General features: G+C 46.5%; 1 protein-coding gene across 1 annotated transcript; it reads right to left on the bottom strand.

Annotated features, from left to right (window-relative positions):
- Window positions 1-6,179: 6,179 nt before the first annotated feature.
- ADI1 (acireductone dioxygenase 1) lies at window positions 6,180-13,939 on the bottom strand. The gene is made up of 4 exons (XM_080937107.1): window positions 13,814-13,939; window positions 11,102-11,221; window positions 9,690-9,869; window positions 6,180-7,626 (listed from the first exon to the last, which is right to left on the bottom strand). The coding sequence occupies exons 1-4, from the start codon at window positions 13,931-13,933 to the stop codon at window positions 7,507-7,509; spliced, it is 540 nt and encodes a 179-aa protein (XP_080793233.1). The 5' UTR covers window positions 13,934-13,939; the 3' UTR covers window positions 6,180-7,506.
- Between the last annotated feature and the right edge of the window lie 221 nt (window positions 13,940-14,160).

Raw genomic sequence — 14,160 nt, 5'->3', positions numbered from 1 at the left:
CTGCCAGCAAAGGCAGAAGGCAGGTCAGTCTTACACACGAGAAACCAGGCCCACGAGGCTGAGGCAGAACACCTTGCCTGTATTGGGCCGTCAGGGATGTGAGAGCTAAGCCACAGGGCTCCTTGGCTCTGACCATTCTGGCAAATTCATCCTGCTCCCCTCAGGCAGCATCGACAGACAGCATGCCAGGGGCCACTGGATGTCCAGGCAACAAAAACTGGATGTCTCTGGTCGACCCAATACCCTCCCAGCATGCCCCATCGTCTTAGTAATTCCGTTGCTGTGAAGAGACACTAGGACCACAGCAATGCTTATAAACATTAACTGGGGCTGGCTTAGTTTCAGAAGTTTAGTCCATTATCATCATGGAGGGAACCATAACATGGTGCTAGAGAAGTAGCTGAGAATTCTCCAGGAAAAAAGAGCCACTGGGCCTGGCCTGAGCTTTTGAAACCTCAAAGCTCACCCACCCTCAGTGACACATTTCCTCCAAGGCCATACCTCCCAATCCTCAAATAGTGACTCTTCCTGGTCACTAAGCATTCAGATCTGAGCCTATGGGAGTCACTCCTATTCATTCACCCATTTCGAGGCAAGGGCCAGAGAAAATAGGCTGTTCTTGTAGTCCTGAGATCTGGCCCAAGATTTTGGCCATTTTGTGGATCAGCTTTGGGCCTCTGTGTTAAAGCTACCCACAGCTGACATCACAAACTGGACCCAAACAGTGGGCAGACTCCAGGTTCTCCCTGCCTTTCTCTTTAGCATCGGGCTCAGCATGGGACCTCTGACAATCAGGGCAGATGCTGGTATACACGTCACTCTTATGATGAGGACAGCTATAACAAATTAAGACTCCCTCACACAAGGGAACCCAGTTATCCTGGCCTCCCAAGCCATCATCACTCTGGCACCAGAACTGACAGGCTGTTTGTCAAAGTTCACTATGCCAAGTTTTAACAGCCATTATTGTTATGATCAGTCACGATAAACTGCCACTGTCCCTCAGGAGCAATCCCCTTTTCTTGTTTTCTCCTAGAGGTTAATCCCTGCAGGTCTTGGACCCATTTGAACAGCAACACATCCATGAAGCCCTGTCCAATCACAATGGTGAGGAGTAACAGGCCACAGTATGACCATCCCTTCACACAGAACCCATTAGGAAGCCCACTGGGAGGGAACATCCTGTCTGGAGTTCACCCAGGTCTGGGTTAAGCAGAGCCAATACCAAAACCTTCATGTGCCACACACGATCCTTGCTACGCATTGTTGGGTGCGTGAGCTACAGGATGCACAGACAGGTCAAAGTTCTTACTGGCCTGTGGACACTCATCTAACATAAAGCACAGCACACAGGAAAAAGGAAGCCCGTGTGATAAACACCAGAATCTTTTGGGAAGGTAAGAGTTTATTTCATCTCCAGGGTTACAGTCAATCAATCATGAAGTCAGGGCAGAAACCTAGGGACAGTAACTGAAGCAAAAGCCATGAAGGAACATTGGTATACTGACTTGCTCACCCTGCTTTCACCATCCAGAACCACCTGCCCATGGGTAGCTCTACCCACAGAGAGCTGAATTCTCCCATACCAATGGTTAATCAAGAAAATACCCTGCAGATGCCCCTTAAAAATGTTTTCTCAATTAAGATTTCCTCTTTCCAAAAAAGTCTGGGTTTGTCAAGTTGACAAGAACCAACCAGCATAGTGGCTGGAAAGGACACCACATCCCCTGCACTGAGGATTTATTTTGTTGCTGAAACAGTTTTTCCCTGTGTAGGTAAACTAGACACACGTGGAACACTTGGTCCTCTGGCCTCAGCTTCCAGAGTGCTAGGGTCACATGTATATGCTACCACACCCAGCTTGGACCACTTCTTAACTGGTTCTGTTCCCACCCATTGCTTTGTCAGACCATGCCTTCTCTCTCCCTGAGCTCTCCAGGTTCTACCTTGGAGAGAGAGCCAAGGCCCTACTGCATAGCAAATTATGGAATCTGCTTCCACCAAGACCTATTCCCTCCTTACTGTCCCAGCCACATGGGCCATCAGTCCTAGTCCTTCCCAAGGACCTTGGTCTGCTGGACGTTTTTTCCATTGTTAGAACTAAAATATCCATAATATCTATACACTGAAGTCCTTGTCCAGTGTGACTGGATTTGGAGATGGGACAGGGCTAATTAGAATTAAGACCTGTATAAGGCTGAAGCACTGACATACATTGAAGGACACAGTAGTAAGGACACTCCAGGAGGCCCAACCTTGTGATGGGACTGTTGATCTCAAGTTCAAGATACCCAGCCTCCAGTGATGTCACTAGTCTCCCAATCTGTAGTATTTCTTTTGACAGCCCTAGTGCCCTGCTCTGCAGAGCAGCCACCTCACTTGTGTGTGTCAGTACATAATCCACCGAACACCTGGGAGGAGCAAGGCTGCACCACTCACTGGTATTCCTGGCTCTGCTCTCCCACAAGATTTGTTCTATTGCCTATCCTGTTCCCACCTGGAAGCTGGCTGCAAGGATCTTAACCATTCACAGCCCTGGAAGCTCGTGAGTGTCCGTCTCAGGCATGCATGAATCTGCCGTGCCTTCTCTCAGCAAGTTCACAGTAAGCATGGAGTGGAGAAGCCAACACAGCACCACGTCCTAGATGATGTCTCTGGGTGCTTCAAAGTCCTGCTCTGGGGGAGGGACAGGGTGGAAAACAGGCCTCTGAAAGTGTCTCTGTCCCTGGCCCTGCTGGCATCCCTGAGCTTGGATGGTAAGCCTTCTTTGTTCTCCTGGAGACGCAATAATCAATTATGCCAGGGCGCCTGAAAGCCATCAGGATTAATGAACGACTGGCCAGGCTGAAAGATGTATAGACTGCAAGGCCAATGGCTGATTGCATCGATCTATCTGCCAGACAGGTGTGTGGACTTTGGACAGGAGAGCTTTCTGTAACAGCTGCCACAGACAAGCACATTTAACCCATTGAGACATAATGACAAGGGACAGCAGTAAGCTGAGTATATAGCTCAGAGGCAGACTACATTCTTAGCATGTGCAAGGCTATGGGCTCAGTCTCCATGCTGGAAACTATCAGTGTTCACTAACTCCCTATCGTGGCTAGAGCCCATGTGATTAAATTATTCAACACCACCACTAACTAGGGATCAAATCTTCCATACACGAGACTCTTGGGATATAGCATATTCCAGGTTTGACAAGGCTAATGGGAAGAGCTAGATTTATTGTCTATTACCTACAGCAAGGCTGTACTGCTACAGGTAAGCTGGATACCTACAAATGGATTCCCTTCAGGGATGGCACATACCTAGACCTCTACCAGACAGCTGTGCAGACCACCCTTGACCTCACTGACCCATAAACACCTGTAGGTTTCAGGGCATCCAGTGCCATCCACATGTCAATGCCCAAGAGTCGCAAGGTCACACCCACCCGGCTTACCATCAATGCAGCAAGGCCAATGCCACACAGCCTGTCCACAAGCCACCAGACTTCACAGCCTGCCCACAGCACCCTGAAGCTACAGACAGTACAGGAAACCTACCTCAAAAAGAACTCTTAGCTAAAATACCAATGGCTCAGGCTCTCTCTATTCAGAGGGAAGAGACCTAAGCAAAATCCACAGCATTTTATTTTATTTTTTTGGTTTCTTGGGGAGTATGGGGAATTACATTCTAAACAAATACCCAGTCCTGCAGCTCACTGAAAGATTTCAGAGGCTCCTGAGCAACCAGAGCCAAAAGCATTAGAATCAGGTCAGTACTGTATAACTTCCCTCTTTCATCTGGCCATCTTTAAGATGCTGTGTGGGTATTGTATAAGCCATAAAATTATTTGAGGTTTTTGAAACCTTTTACATAGTGTACTTTCCAAAGGAAAACAGTTTTCAGAAAAAATGATTGTTCCAGCTCATACATCTGAACAAGAATCATATTCATCACCCTCTACCCGCCCACTCATCAACTCAACCCATCTTCCTATTCACCCACTCCATCCACCCACCCACTCATCAATACAACCCATCTTCCTACCCTCCCACTCATCAATCCAGTACATCTGTGTATCCACCCACCACTACCCAGTCACTCCCCCAGCTACCCAGCCACCCTCCCCACCATGTACCCACCCTTTCCTGTGGCCCTCAACACTCCACCTATTTACTCACCAATCTCTTCACCTATCTACCCTCCCACTTTCCAGGTCCACCATGTGAGACTTATGCATTTATCCCATGGTGTGATCAGCCCGGCACCAACCCACTGGAGCCCCCAGGGCACCAACAACTCCAGCCTAGCACAAGCAAAAGGCTCCACTTAGAGATGCCAAAGCTATATTAAGGAAATAAGGGGCCTAATGGATTCTACCCCAGCACCAAACCCAAGAAAGCAAGAGAAAAAAGCATGTGTCTATAGCTGTGAACCTCACTGTATAAGTCAGGAAAACACCTCCTCCATGAGAAATGGCTTCCCTCCTCCAGACTTAGATGTAGTCTGTACAAAACTGGGCCAGGGGCCATTTAATCAGAAGTAGGGTCTGAAGATGCAATGATAGAACTTAGTTACCATCCCAGAGCCATTGTGGTAGTCTACCTGCATCCCAGCTACTCAAGAAACAAGAGGCAGGGGAATCACATAAGCCAGGACTTCCAGACTTACCTTTGAAAATTTACTCTAGGGTCCAGTGTGGAGGCTTTTACCTATAATCCCAGTACTCAGAAGGCATTTGAGTACTCTGCATTTGAGGCTAGTCTGGTCTACATTCTAGGCCAGCCAGAGCTATATAGTGAGACCCAATCTCAAAAACAAAACAGGGCCTCCCATCAAACCTAATAACCTAATTTCAATCACTCAGACTCATAGGAAGAAGGAATTAACTCCCTCAAGTTATCCTCTGATTTCCACTTGTGTACTGTAGGACATACATTCATTCTCTCCCTCCCTCCCTCTCTCGCACACACACTTGAAAAATGAACAAAAAGTATGAATAATGAATACTCTTGAAAAACTAAGAAATTGTTACCTTTCCTAGGGATACTGACAGAATTCTGTTACCTTCATTGGTAGTTTGAATAGGTTAGGTCCCCATAAACTCATGTGTTTGCTTGGCCCACAGGGATTGGCACTATTAGATGTGGCCTAGTTGGAATAGGTGTGGCCTTGTTGGAGGAAGTGTGTCACAATAGGGGTGAGCTTTAGGGTCTTATACTCAAGCTCCACCCAGTATGGAAGCAGTTTTCTCTTGGCTGCCTTTGGATCAAGATGTAGAACTTTAGCCTCCTCTAGTCCACATCTGCCTGGATGCGGTCATGCTCACCAGGATAATGAACTGAACCTCTGAAACTGTGAGCCAGCCCCAATTAAGTATTTTCTAGGAGTTGCCTTGGTTTCTTCATAGCAATGGAAACTTTAAGAGACCTTCCTCAATCTGTGAGGTCATGGCTCACACACAAGACCTATCAACATATAGCACATAATGAAAAACATATTCAGTCTTCAACAGGAACAAGGCCATTCACAGTGGACAGTTAGAACAAGAGCCACAAAGAATAAAAACAATGCAAGTGCTGGCAAACATCTGTAATCACAACTCAGGAAACAAGGGTAGAAAGAGGTCAAGTCCAGCCATCCTGGAACTAGAAAATTGGAACAGGGGCTAGGGCTGAAGCTTGCTTGGTGCAGTATTTGCCTAGCAGGCGTGAAGCCCTGGGTTTCATCCCCAGCACTGTGTAAACCATGTATAGTGACTGATACCTGTAATACCAGCACTCAGGAAGTACAATGAAGATTAGGACTTGAAGATCATCCTTACCTTCTCAAAGTCATCCTCAATTTAATGATGACTTTGAGACCAACCTGGGGTACAAGAGACCCTATCACAAACAACAAATTGTGCCTGCAGAAATGACTCAGTAGTTAAGAGCACTTGCTGCTCTTGCAGTAGACACTTAGGGCTTGGCTCTGTCTGACCTCAGTGTTAAGTTTAAATCCCAACTTCCATACAGCAACTGACAATCATCTATAACATAACTCTAGTCCCAGGGGATGACAAACTCTTCTGACTTGTGGTGGGCACCACACATACACAGAGTGCACATATATGCATGTAGGCAAAGTACCCAAACACAAAATGAACTTTTTTTAAAAGATTTATTTATTTATTTTATCTGAGTACACTGTAGCTATCTTCAGACACACCAGAAGAGGGCATCTGATCCCATTACAGATGGTTGTGAGTCACCATGTAGTTGCTGGGAATTGAACTTAGGACCTTTGGAAGAGCAGTCAGTGCTCTTAACCGATAAGCCATCTCTCCAGCCCCAAATGAACTTTTTAAAAGTTAAATCCAGGCATGTATTATACACCTTTCATCTCAGCACTCAGGAGGCAATTTCAGGGGAGTATCTGAGTTCAAAGCCAGCCTGATCTACATATCAAGTTCCAGGTTAGCCACTTTACAGAGTAAGACAGTCTTAAAAACAAATAAGCAACAAAACCCACCAAAAATACTAGGTTGACAAAAGATCAGTCCTTATTGACAGTAATTCTAGAGGGAGAGAAGCCAGGATATGCTGCCTGTACACATCTGAGTTCTAAGGCTGAGGCAACTTCAGTCACCTCCCCATGGCTCAGGCTTCCCAAAAGCCTTTGTAGGGGAAGCAAGTCCCCAAACCATCAGTTATCAAGGTAATGGGCATCCTCACACTGAGAGTGGCCACTCAGAGAACGGCCTACAGTCGTCTTCTACAGCACATACTATTGAGGTTTTCTGTAACTATAACACATTACACAGAAACATTTCAGAATTATTATTCTTTATTTGTAATGCTGGGGCTCATGCTCAAAGCTTTGCATTTGCAAGGTTAGATTTCCACACCTAGGCTATGTGTCCCAAGGTACTGCAGTAGAAAAATCAAATATTACCTCTTTTGAATCTTGATTGGAAGGACGAAAAGGTACACTGAAAATATCTACCCTAATGTAGAAATTAATGATGTACATATAAAATCATATGAGGAATCTAAATTAGAGGCTTTAATGAACCAAGAAAAATACTGTATGTACACATGAGTACAATACAGCTTAGCTGTGAGCATACATTTAAGCTAACTTAGTTTGAAGAAAGAACAACAACCCCACTTCCCCACCCAAAGATCCAAGAGGGAGGAAAACATCATCTGGTTAGTTGTGCTGGGTATAACTGCCCTCTACCAGAGAGCATGGCTTCAAACCCACAACAGACACCTACCGAAGGACCTTCTGGGAGATGAAGATTGGCTATGCATGAATGCACATATACCCAGGGCTCCCATACCTCTAAATCTTGACAGTTAGGGAAAATTAAGGTCACTTGTTCACATTTTTGAGGCTTCCATGTAAAAATCACTTTTAGAGATGCTTTCATTTAAAACTCTGATCTATAAAAGCAGAGAGGTGAGCAACTTTCCAATCGGTTACCACAGCAGGAGATTCACACAGTGCAGGTTAACTCTTTGAGGAGCACTGCTATGCTGTTCCTTCCAAAAACCTCACATACTGTACCCGGGCATCAAAATGATCAGCTGGCCGGTTGTATGGTGTCCACACAGGTTCTCCAACAAACAGCCGCATGGCCTTCACATAATTCTAGAAAACAAGCCACACATCTCATTGAGTGCTTCTACTCATCTATCTGGGAACCCTTGACGCTGTCTCACCTACTCAGGGCTCAGCCCTGACTGACCTCACTGTGAGTGAACACCTCCAGGCAGCATAAGCATCTGCAGGCCCTGGTTAGGGTCCACACGGGAGCAGAAACAAGTCTGGACCCCACCCACCCTCCCACAGTGCTCCTCGGAACCAGCTCCAGGCCCTGTTGCTGGTTAGAGAATAACTTGTCAGTATTTTTCTAAACGGGAAATGAAGTCTCCACGCAGCACTTACCTTCACCCTACAAATAAGCATACCCAGGTAAAAATGACAAATGTATGTTACTTACAGAATTACTCACAGCCATGAGCAAAGTAGGAATATCACTAGGGATTCCCCACACAGTGCGTAAATCACACTTAAATAAATCAGGATCAGGCATGTCTGACAATGCAGCTGTAAACAAGCGGAAGGGCTCCTTATGCACCCCCCCAGGCACACCAAGCAGAAAAAGTAACGTAGAGCCTGCTGCCTCCTGGGTAAAAGGAGGGAAGAATTGTGACTCTTGAATATACACACACCCCCAAAAGCAGTGGTTCTCAACATGTGGGTCACAACCCCTTTAGGGGGTCACTTATCAGACATCCTGCATATTTGGAAACTGCATTACAATTCTTAACAGTAGCAAAATTGCAGTCATAAAGTAGCAAGACATTAATTTTATGGTTCTACAATATGAGGAGCTGTTTTAAAGGGTCCCGGCATTGAGAAGGATGAGAACCACTGTTCTAAAGGAACTATTAAAATACAGACAATAAACCCTTCAAGGATAAAATTGGGGCCATGAGGAACAGAGGAGAGGACATTCACTATTGATAAACACCCTGTACCCATTTCATAATTTTTCTTTTATTTTGTTTTTCTTTCTTTCTTTTTTTTTTTAAGTATAGAGTTTATTCAGGACATGGGGAGGGGAGTCAACAGGGTAGTAGAGGCAGAGAAAGGCAGAAAGAGAGTAGAGAAGCCAGACATGAGCACCTGAAGAGTTTGTTTTCTGTTTGTTTGTTTTGTTTTTTTGACACAGAATCTCAGCTAGCCCAGCCTGTTCTTGAAACTTGACCTACAGCTGCAGATGACCTTGAGACAGCTGCAGGTGACCTTGAGGTCCCGATCCTCCCCTCTAACCCTCCCAACTGCTGAGATAACAGGCATATGCTTGTTATTTCACTATTCACCTGGAAGGCTAGAGAGATGGCTCAGTGGTTAAGAGTGGCCAAGGTCAGTTCCCAGCACTCACGTCAGGTGGCCCACAATCACAACTCCAGTTCCAGAAGAACCAGCACCCTCTTCTGGATTCCATGGGAATTGTATTCATATGTACATACCCCAACACATAATTTAAAAATAAAAATCTATATACTTTTAGTTAACTTGGGATAAGGATGTAGCTTGGTTAAGACGCCTGCCCAGCACCACAGAAATCAGGCGTGGTGATGAACACTTGTCGTCTCTGCACTGGAAGGTTAAGATAGGAAGATCCGAATTTCAGTGTCACCCTCAACTACATTGTGAATGTGGTCTGAAATACATGAAACCCTGTCTCAAAAACCAAAAATGATATGGAAATGTCAGGGTTAACCCAAATCATCCTGACACACTAAGAACTAATTCTTGTGCTTACTTCCAGTCCTAATGACTGTACTGCAAAACCACTGAGGAGCTCTCCAGATGAGAGCACCCCCACACTACAGCACATTACAGCCAAAAGCCCCAAGTCAATGCACGTTCCCCACTAGGAGCTCTCACTCCTGAAAATATCTGCCCCTTGACCAAAGCCATGTGGATTAATGCTGCCTCACTGTCCAACAAGAACAAAGGTGAAATTCTGACCCTTCCTTCCCAGGCTCTGTAGCCACAGGCTCTTCTGGTTCCACCAGCTCTCTCTGAAAGAGCTGTGATTGGCCATGTGTCTAGGCAATGAGCCTCACACAACACAGCTAGTGGGTCATCATGGTCGCCTGTGATGTCTATGCACAGACCATGGCACGGCACACTCTCACCTTCTCGTCCAGCGTGAAGCGGTGATAGATGCCGGCAGGAAGCGTGATCATGTCCCCCTTCTCCATGGAAATCCGGATCCACTTGTCCTCCTTGTCCCTGACATCAAAGTACCCGCTGCCCTCCAGGATGTAGCGGATCTCCTCATCCAGATGCAGATGTTCCTCAAAGAACATCTTGATCTAATGTAAGAGGGAGCCTGTGAGTTTCCTGGAGACCTGTCACACTGACCCCACCCTTACAGCTAGACTACAGTGAATGATGCATGTTATTAAAAGTATCAAGAGCTGAGCCAGGGAAATGACACTGCCAGTAAAGGGACCTGCCACTAAGACTAAGTCTTAAGTTTAGTAGACTTAAATTTAGTAGAACCTAAATGGTAGGAGCAAACTGCAACAGAGTCTCATGTAGCCCAGGCTGTCCTCGAACTTGCTATGTAGCTGAGATAACCTTGAACTTATGATCCTCCTGTCCTCATCTACCGGATGCTGAGATTACCTACCTGAAACCATGCTCCACTGGAAATAACTCTATACCACTAAACTCAAATGGTCCCAGTAAAGTGGTCAGGTACCCACCCTGAAGACACCACCCCTAAGCTTGCAGGAAAATGTATCGTCCAATCAACGACAAGTCTAGGGAAGAGCCAGATGCAGAGCTATGAATCCCATGAAGAAACCCCAAGCCAATCCAAGCATCACTGGTAGATCTACCACACATAAGGGACACATTACCACCAAATTCCTGCCCCTCTAAAGAGCTGGAAGAAAGGGAATCACTCCAGCTAATTCTATGAGAACAGCATTGTAAAGGAATTTTAATCCAGAAACGTGTCTGCTCAAGCAGGAATGACATCCAAAGACCTAGGTCTATGTAATCCAGCTGGAATGCAGACACATCCATCACACACTTTTAATCCCTGTGCCTAAAATACAAACACGTCCTTAGTCCACTCCTTTAATGCCAAACAATAAAAGGAAGGTTAGTTTACAGAAGGAAGCATATTTGAAAAGGACGTCTGAGAGGCATACAAAGTGAGGAATCAGAGAAAGATTTCACAGAATGAGTCAGAGAGGATATGCCCAACTCTCACTAGAACAGCAGAGGAAAGAGGTGACTTAAGAGAGCAGTGCATGATGACTCTAGAGGAGGCAGTTTTACAGAGATAGGCTGCAGAAGATTAGAACAGATTGCCAGAGTTAGAGACCAAGCAGAGATTTTTCAGTCTGAAGCCAAGCGATGCCAGTTTGAATCAGTCAGCTAGAAGAGTTTTGAGCCGGAACAGCTAAGCTGAACCAGCCAGCCAGAGTTCAGAAAGAACTCGAGTGAGTGTATTCAGCAGTAAGCCTCACAATCACAAAGCATCACTCTGTCCCAAAACCTCACTAATTCTCTCCAAGCAGGGCCTGCTCACCTTCTCCTCATAATTGGGAAGTGTATCTTTGCATATGGTGATGATATCCATCCATGAGTAGTTTCTCGTTTTCCGGATCTGTTCCAGTTCTGGATCGTTCTCATACTTGTCCGCATCTAGCTGCATACGTTTAAGGAAAGCAGAGGTCACCTTAGCACAAGGATGCACAGCAAATGAGCTGGGAATATAGCTCCCTGGTATAGTGCTTGCCTAGCGGTGCCCGAGACTCTAGGTCTGCTCCCAGCCACATGTCCTTCCAGACCTGTGGCTGGATCATCTTAAGAGCATCGCTTATTCTTTGCCAGTCCTAGCACAACCTCCACCTCCTCTCTTGATGGACTGACCATTTTCACAGTGCCAGGTGGAAATTTCAGTTCTGCTGTTTTCAGGTGACATTCTTATTCCTCACAGATGCCAAGACACAGCTCACGCAGTGTGTATGGCCACTCCGCCACCTCCCCTGCAGCAAGTCTTACTTGGCTCTCTGTGGTCAGCATGCTTCCCAGGGCCACAGATCATGCTCAAACTCACTGAGATGGAGTGGCCGATCCTCTGGCCCCATTTGACTTTTCTGCTTCTCTCTGTCCCATCTGTCTACTGCAAAAGAAATCTAGATTCTAAATTAAAAAGAACCATTCACTACTCTTAAAAACTTCTGATTCGTGTTGTGGCCCATGACTGTAATTCCAGCTATTCAGAATACAGGAGAGATTTATGAGGTGGAAGCTAGCCTGGACTACAAAGCAAAACTCCACCTCAAAAAAGAAAATAAAGGGGCTGGAGAGATGGCTCAGTGGTTAAGAGCACTGACTGCTCCTCCAGAGGTCCTGAGTTCAAATCCCAGCAACCACATGGTGGCTCACAACCATCTATAACAGGATCTGATTCCCTCTTCTGGTGTGTCTGAAGACAGCTACAGTGTACTTACATATAGTAAATAAATAAATATTTTTTTAAAAATAAAAATAATACATAGGCATACCCTTTTATGGCAAGTTCCCACTCACAATTTTTCATTCATCACAATCCTACCTACCCTTTAATCTCCAAAACCAAGGACACCCTCTTCCTGACTGGCTCTCCAAAGGCTCCTGGCAGAACTAATCTGAAATCCTACGTGGAACTACTGGTAAGGAATTTAGTGACATTTAGTTTTGTTTTACGATGAAGTGCACATTTTATCATCGTGGAACAGGACACCAGCACACAGGCATCGATCTATTTTATGCGTACCGGTACCTTGCATGCATGCATGTCTGGGTACCACTCTAGTGTCTGATGTCTACAAGGCCAGGAGAGAACATGTGATCCCCTGGAACTGGAGTTACAATTACAAGCCGACGGCAATGGAACCTATGCTCTTAGCACAGAGCCATCTCTCCAGTCCTAATCTATCTATTTTTAACAACAACAAAGAAGCATAACGCTGAACGAGCTCCTTCCTAATCCCTGCGTGGAAACTTCATCACCCACAGGATGACATAAAAGGTGGCCCTCTGGGCAGAGTAACAACTGCTCCTGACAGAGATGAGGGGCTTTACTGGGGAGCTGTGTAAGACTTCTGTGAGAAGTTAGCTATGCGTGGACCTTCACCAGACACCGGAAGCACCTGATCAGATCACAGACTACGGTGCAGCCAGTTTCTCTTGTTTACAGACTATCCGGTGTATACGAAGTCCTGAGTTTGACTCCTAATCTAAGGTATCCATGATGACCTCAGGAAGGGATGAAGGCAGTATTCCAAAGGAAAGCTCTCTCCCTCCAACTCCATAGTCATGAGGGGGCCTTTCTGTCACACTGCTCTGTCCCCTACCCCTAGCAACTTCTGCCATGGGAACAAAGATTAACTCCTTAATAGGAATGTCTTGCCAAGCAAACCTCTCATCCTCCCACCCCAACCCAACACCAACCCCACAACCCTGAGACACTGCTTGCATTAGGTCAGTTGGCTTCAGTTAACTAAAATCAATTTGGGAGGCCGCTAGCTCATGGATGCCTAGATTACTACCCAGAAACTGGAAGGCTGTGTTTTTAAACCACTCCTCAAGCCTGAGCTGGCGTCCCACGAGTGACCTTTTAATTCAGGAGGACAAAAGTGCACCAACACATCTGTCCCATGCAGATTTTGAATGTGCACAGCACAGATTATTCTACAACCACCTATTTCCCTGCTTTCTATACCAAAAATATCCTACCCCTTGCAAACATGGTCACCCCCACCTTCATGTGACCACCCCACACATTGACTTTGCAGCGTTCACAGGTCGTTGCTTTAGCTGTGGACACAAACAGGCCTTCATGGCTTTAAGGGGCATGACTCTGCAAAGGATTCATCAAACATTCCTCAGGCATGGCTCCAGCTAGTAGGTTTGCACTTCATTTTGACTATCCCGATACAGACAGGCTAGCTCCAGTTACCCCTCCACCAACCCAGATTCTCTGAGGCTTTCTTTCCCGTGTTTGAACTGCGTTACCCGTGGCACTACCATGTGACTGGCAGCTGGCCGTGCGTTTGCAAACAGTAGCTGTGAGCGCGATTGAGTGTCATGAGAAAAGCAGACGCCACCAGCCCACGGCCTTCTCCGCAGTTACAGAAATTTCTGGAAACAGCGGCCAGGCTGAGCTAGTGCAGCGCCCTAACCCCCCTTCATCCCCCCCACCCTCTCGGCGTGCGCGTGCGCAGGCGCGTGGTGCTCCGGCCTGCACTTATACCTTCCAATAGAGCACTCCGAGCGTGCGCAGATGCTCCAAGCTCACAGGGCGATCGGGCTGTGCGCGGTGGGGCATCCGCGGATCGGCCGTGGACTCGTCCATGTACCAGGCCTGCACCATGTTGGCCGCGGCTTCCACGAACTGGCTGGAGGGGGCGGGGCCTGAACAAGCCGGAACCGTTGTGGGCGGGTATGGGGCGGGGCTTCAGGAAGGCGTGGCCGCTCAGGTGGAATCCTGGACCAGGAAGGAAGGGTTTCTCACCCTCAGATGAAAGCATATCCACCGTCTCAGCAGTTACGTGTCTATCCTGTTTTTCTTGCTGATGCTACGATAAAATACCCTTACAA

This window comes from Micromys minutus, assembly GCF_963924665.1.
Source record: "Micromys minutus genome assembly, chromosome: 1".
Taxonomy (NCBI): Eukaryota; Metazoa; Chordata; class Mammalia; order Rodentia; family Muridae; genus Micromys; species Micromys minutus.
Note: the sequence above shows the minus strand (reverse complement) of the source record. Positions and strands in the feature narration are given on the sequence as shown.

What these genes read in the sequence shown, in the direction of transcription:
- ADI1 (XM_080937107.1), bottom strand. Translation starts at nt 13,933, where the DNA reads ATGGTGCAGGCCTGGTACATGGACGAGTCCACGGCCGATCCGCGGATG. An exon ending in TCGGAGTGCTCTATTGGAAG is followed by an intron (nt 11,222 to 13,813) that starts GTATAAGTGCAG and finishes AAACGTATGCAG; the next exon opens with CTAGATGCGGACAAGTATGA. An exon ending in TTCCCAATTATGAGGAGAAG is followed by an intron (nt 9,870 to 11,101) that starts GTGAGCAGGCCC and finishes CTCTTACATTAG; the next exon opens with ATCAAGATGTTCTTTGAGGA.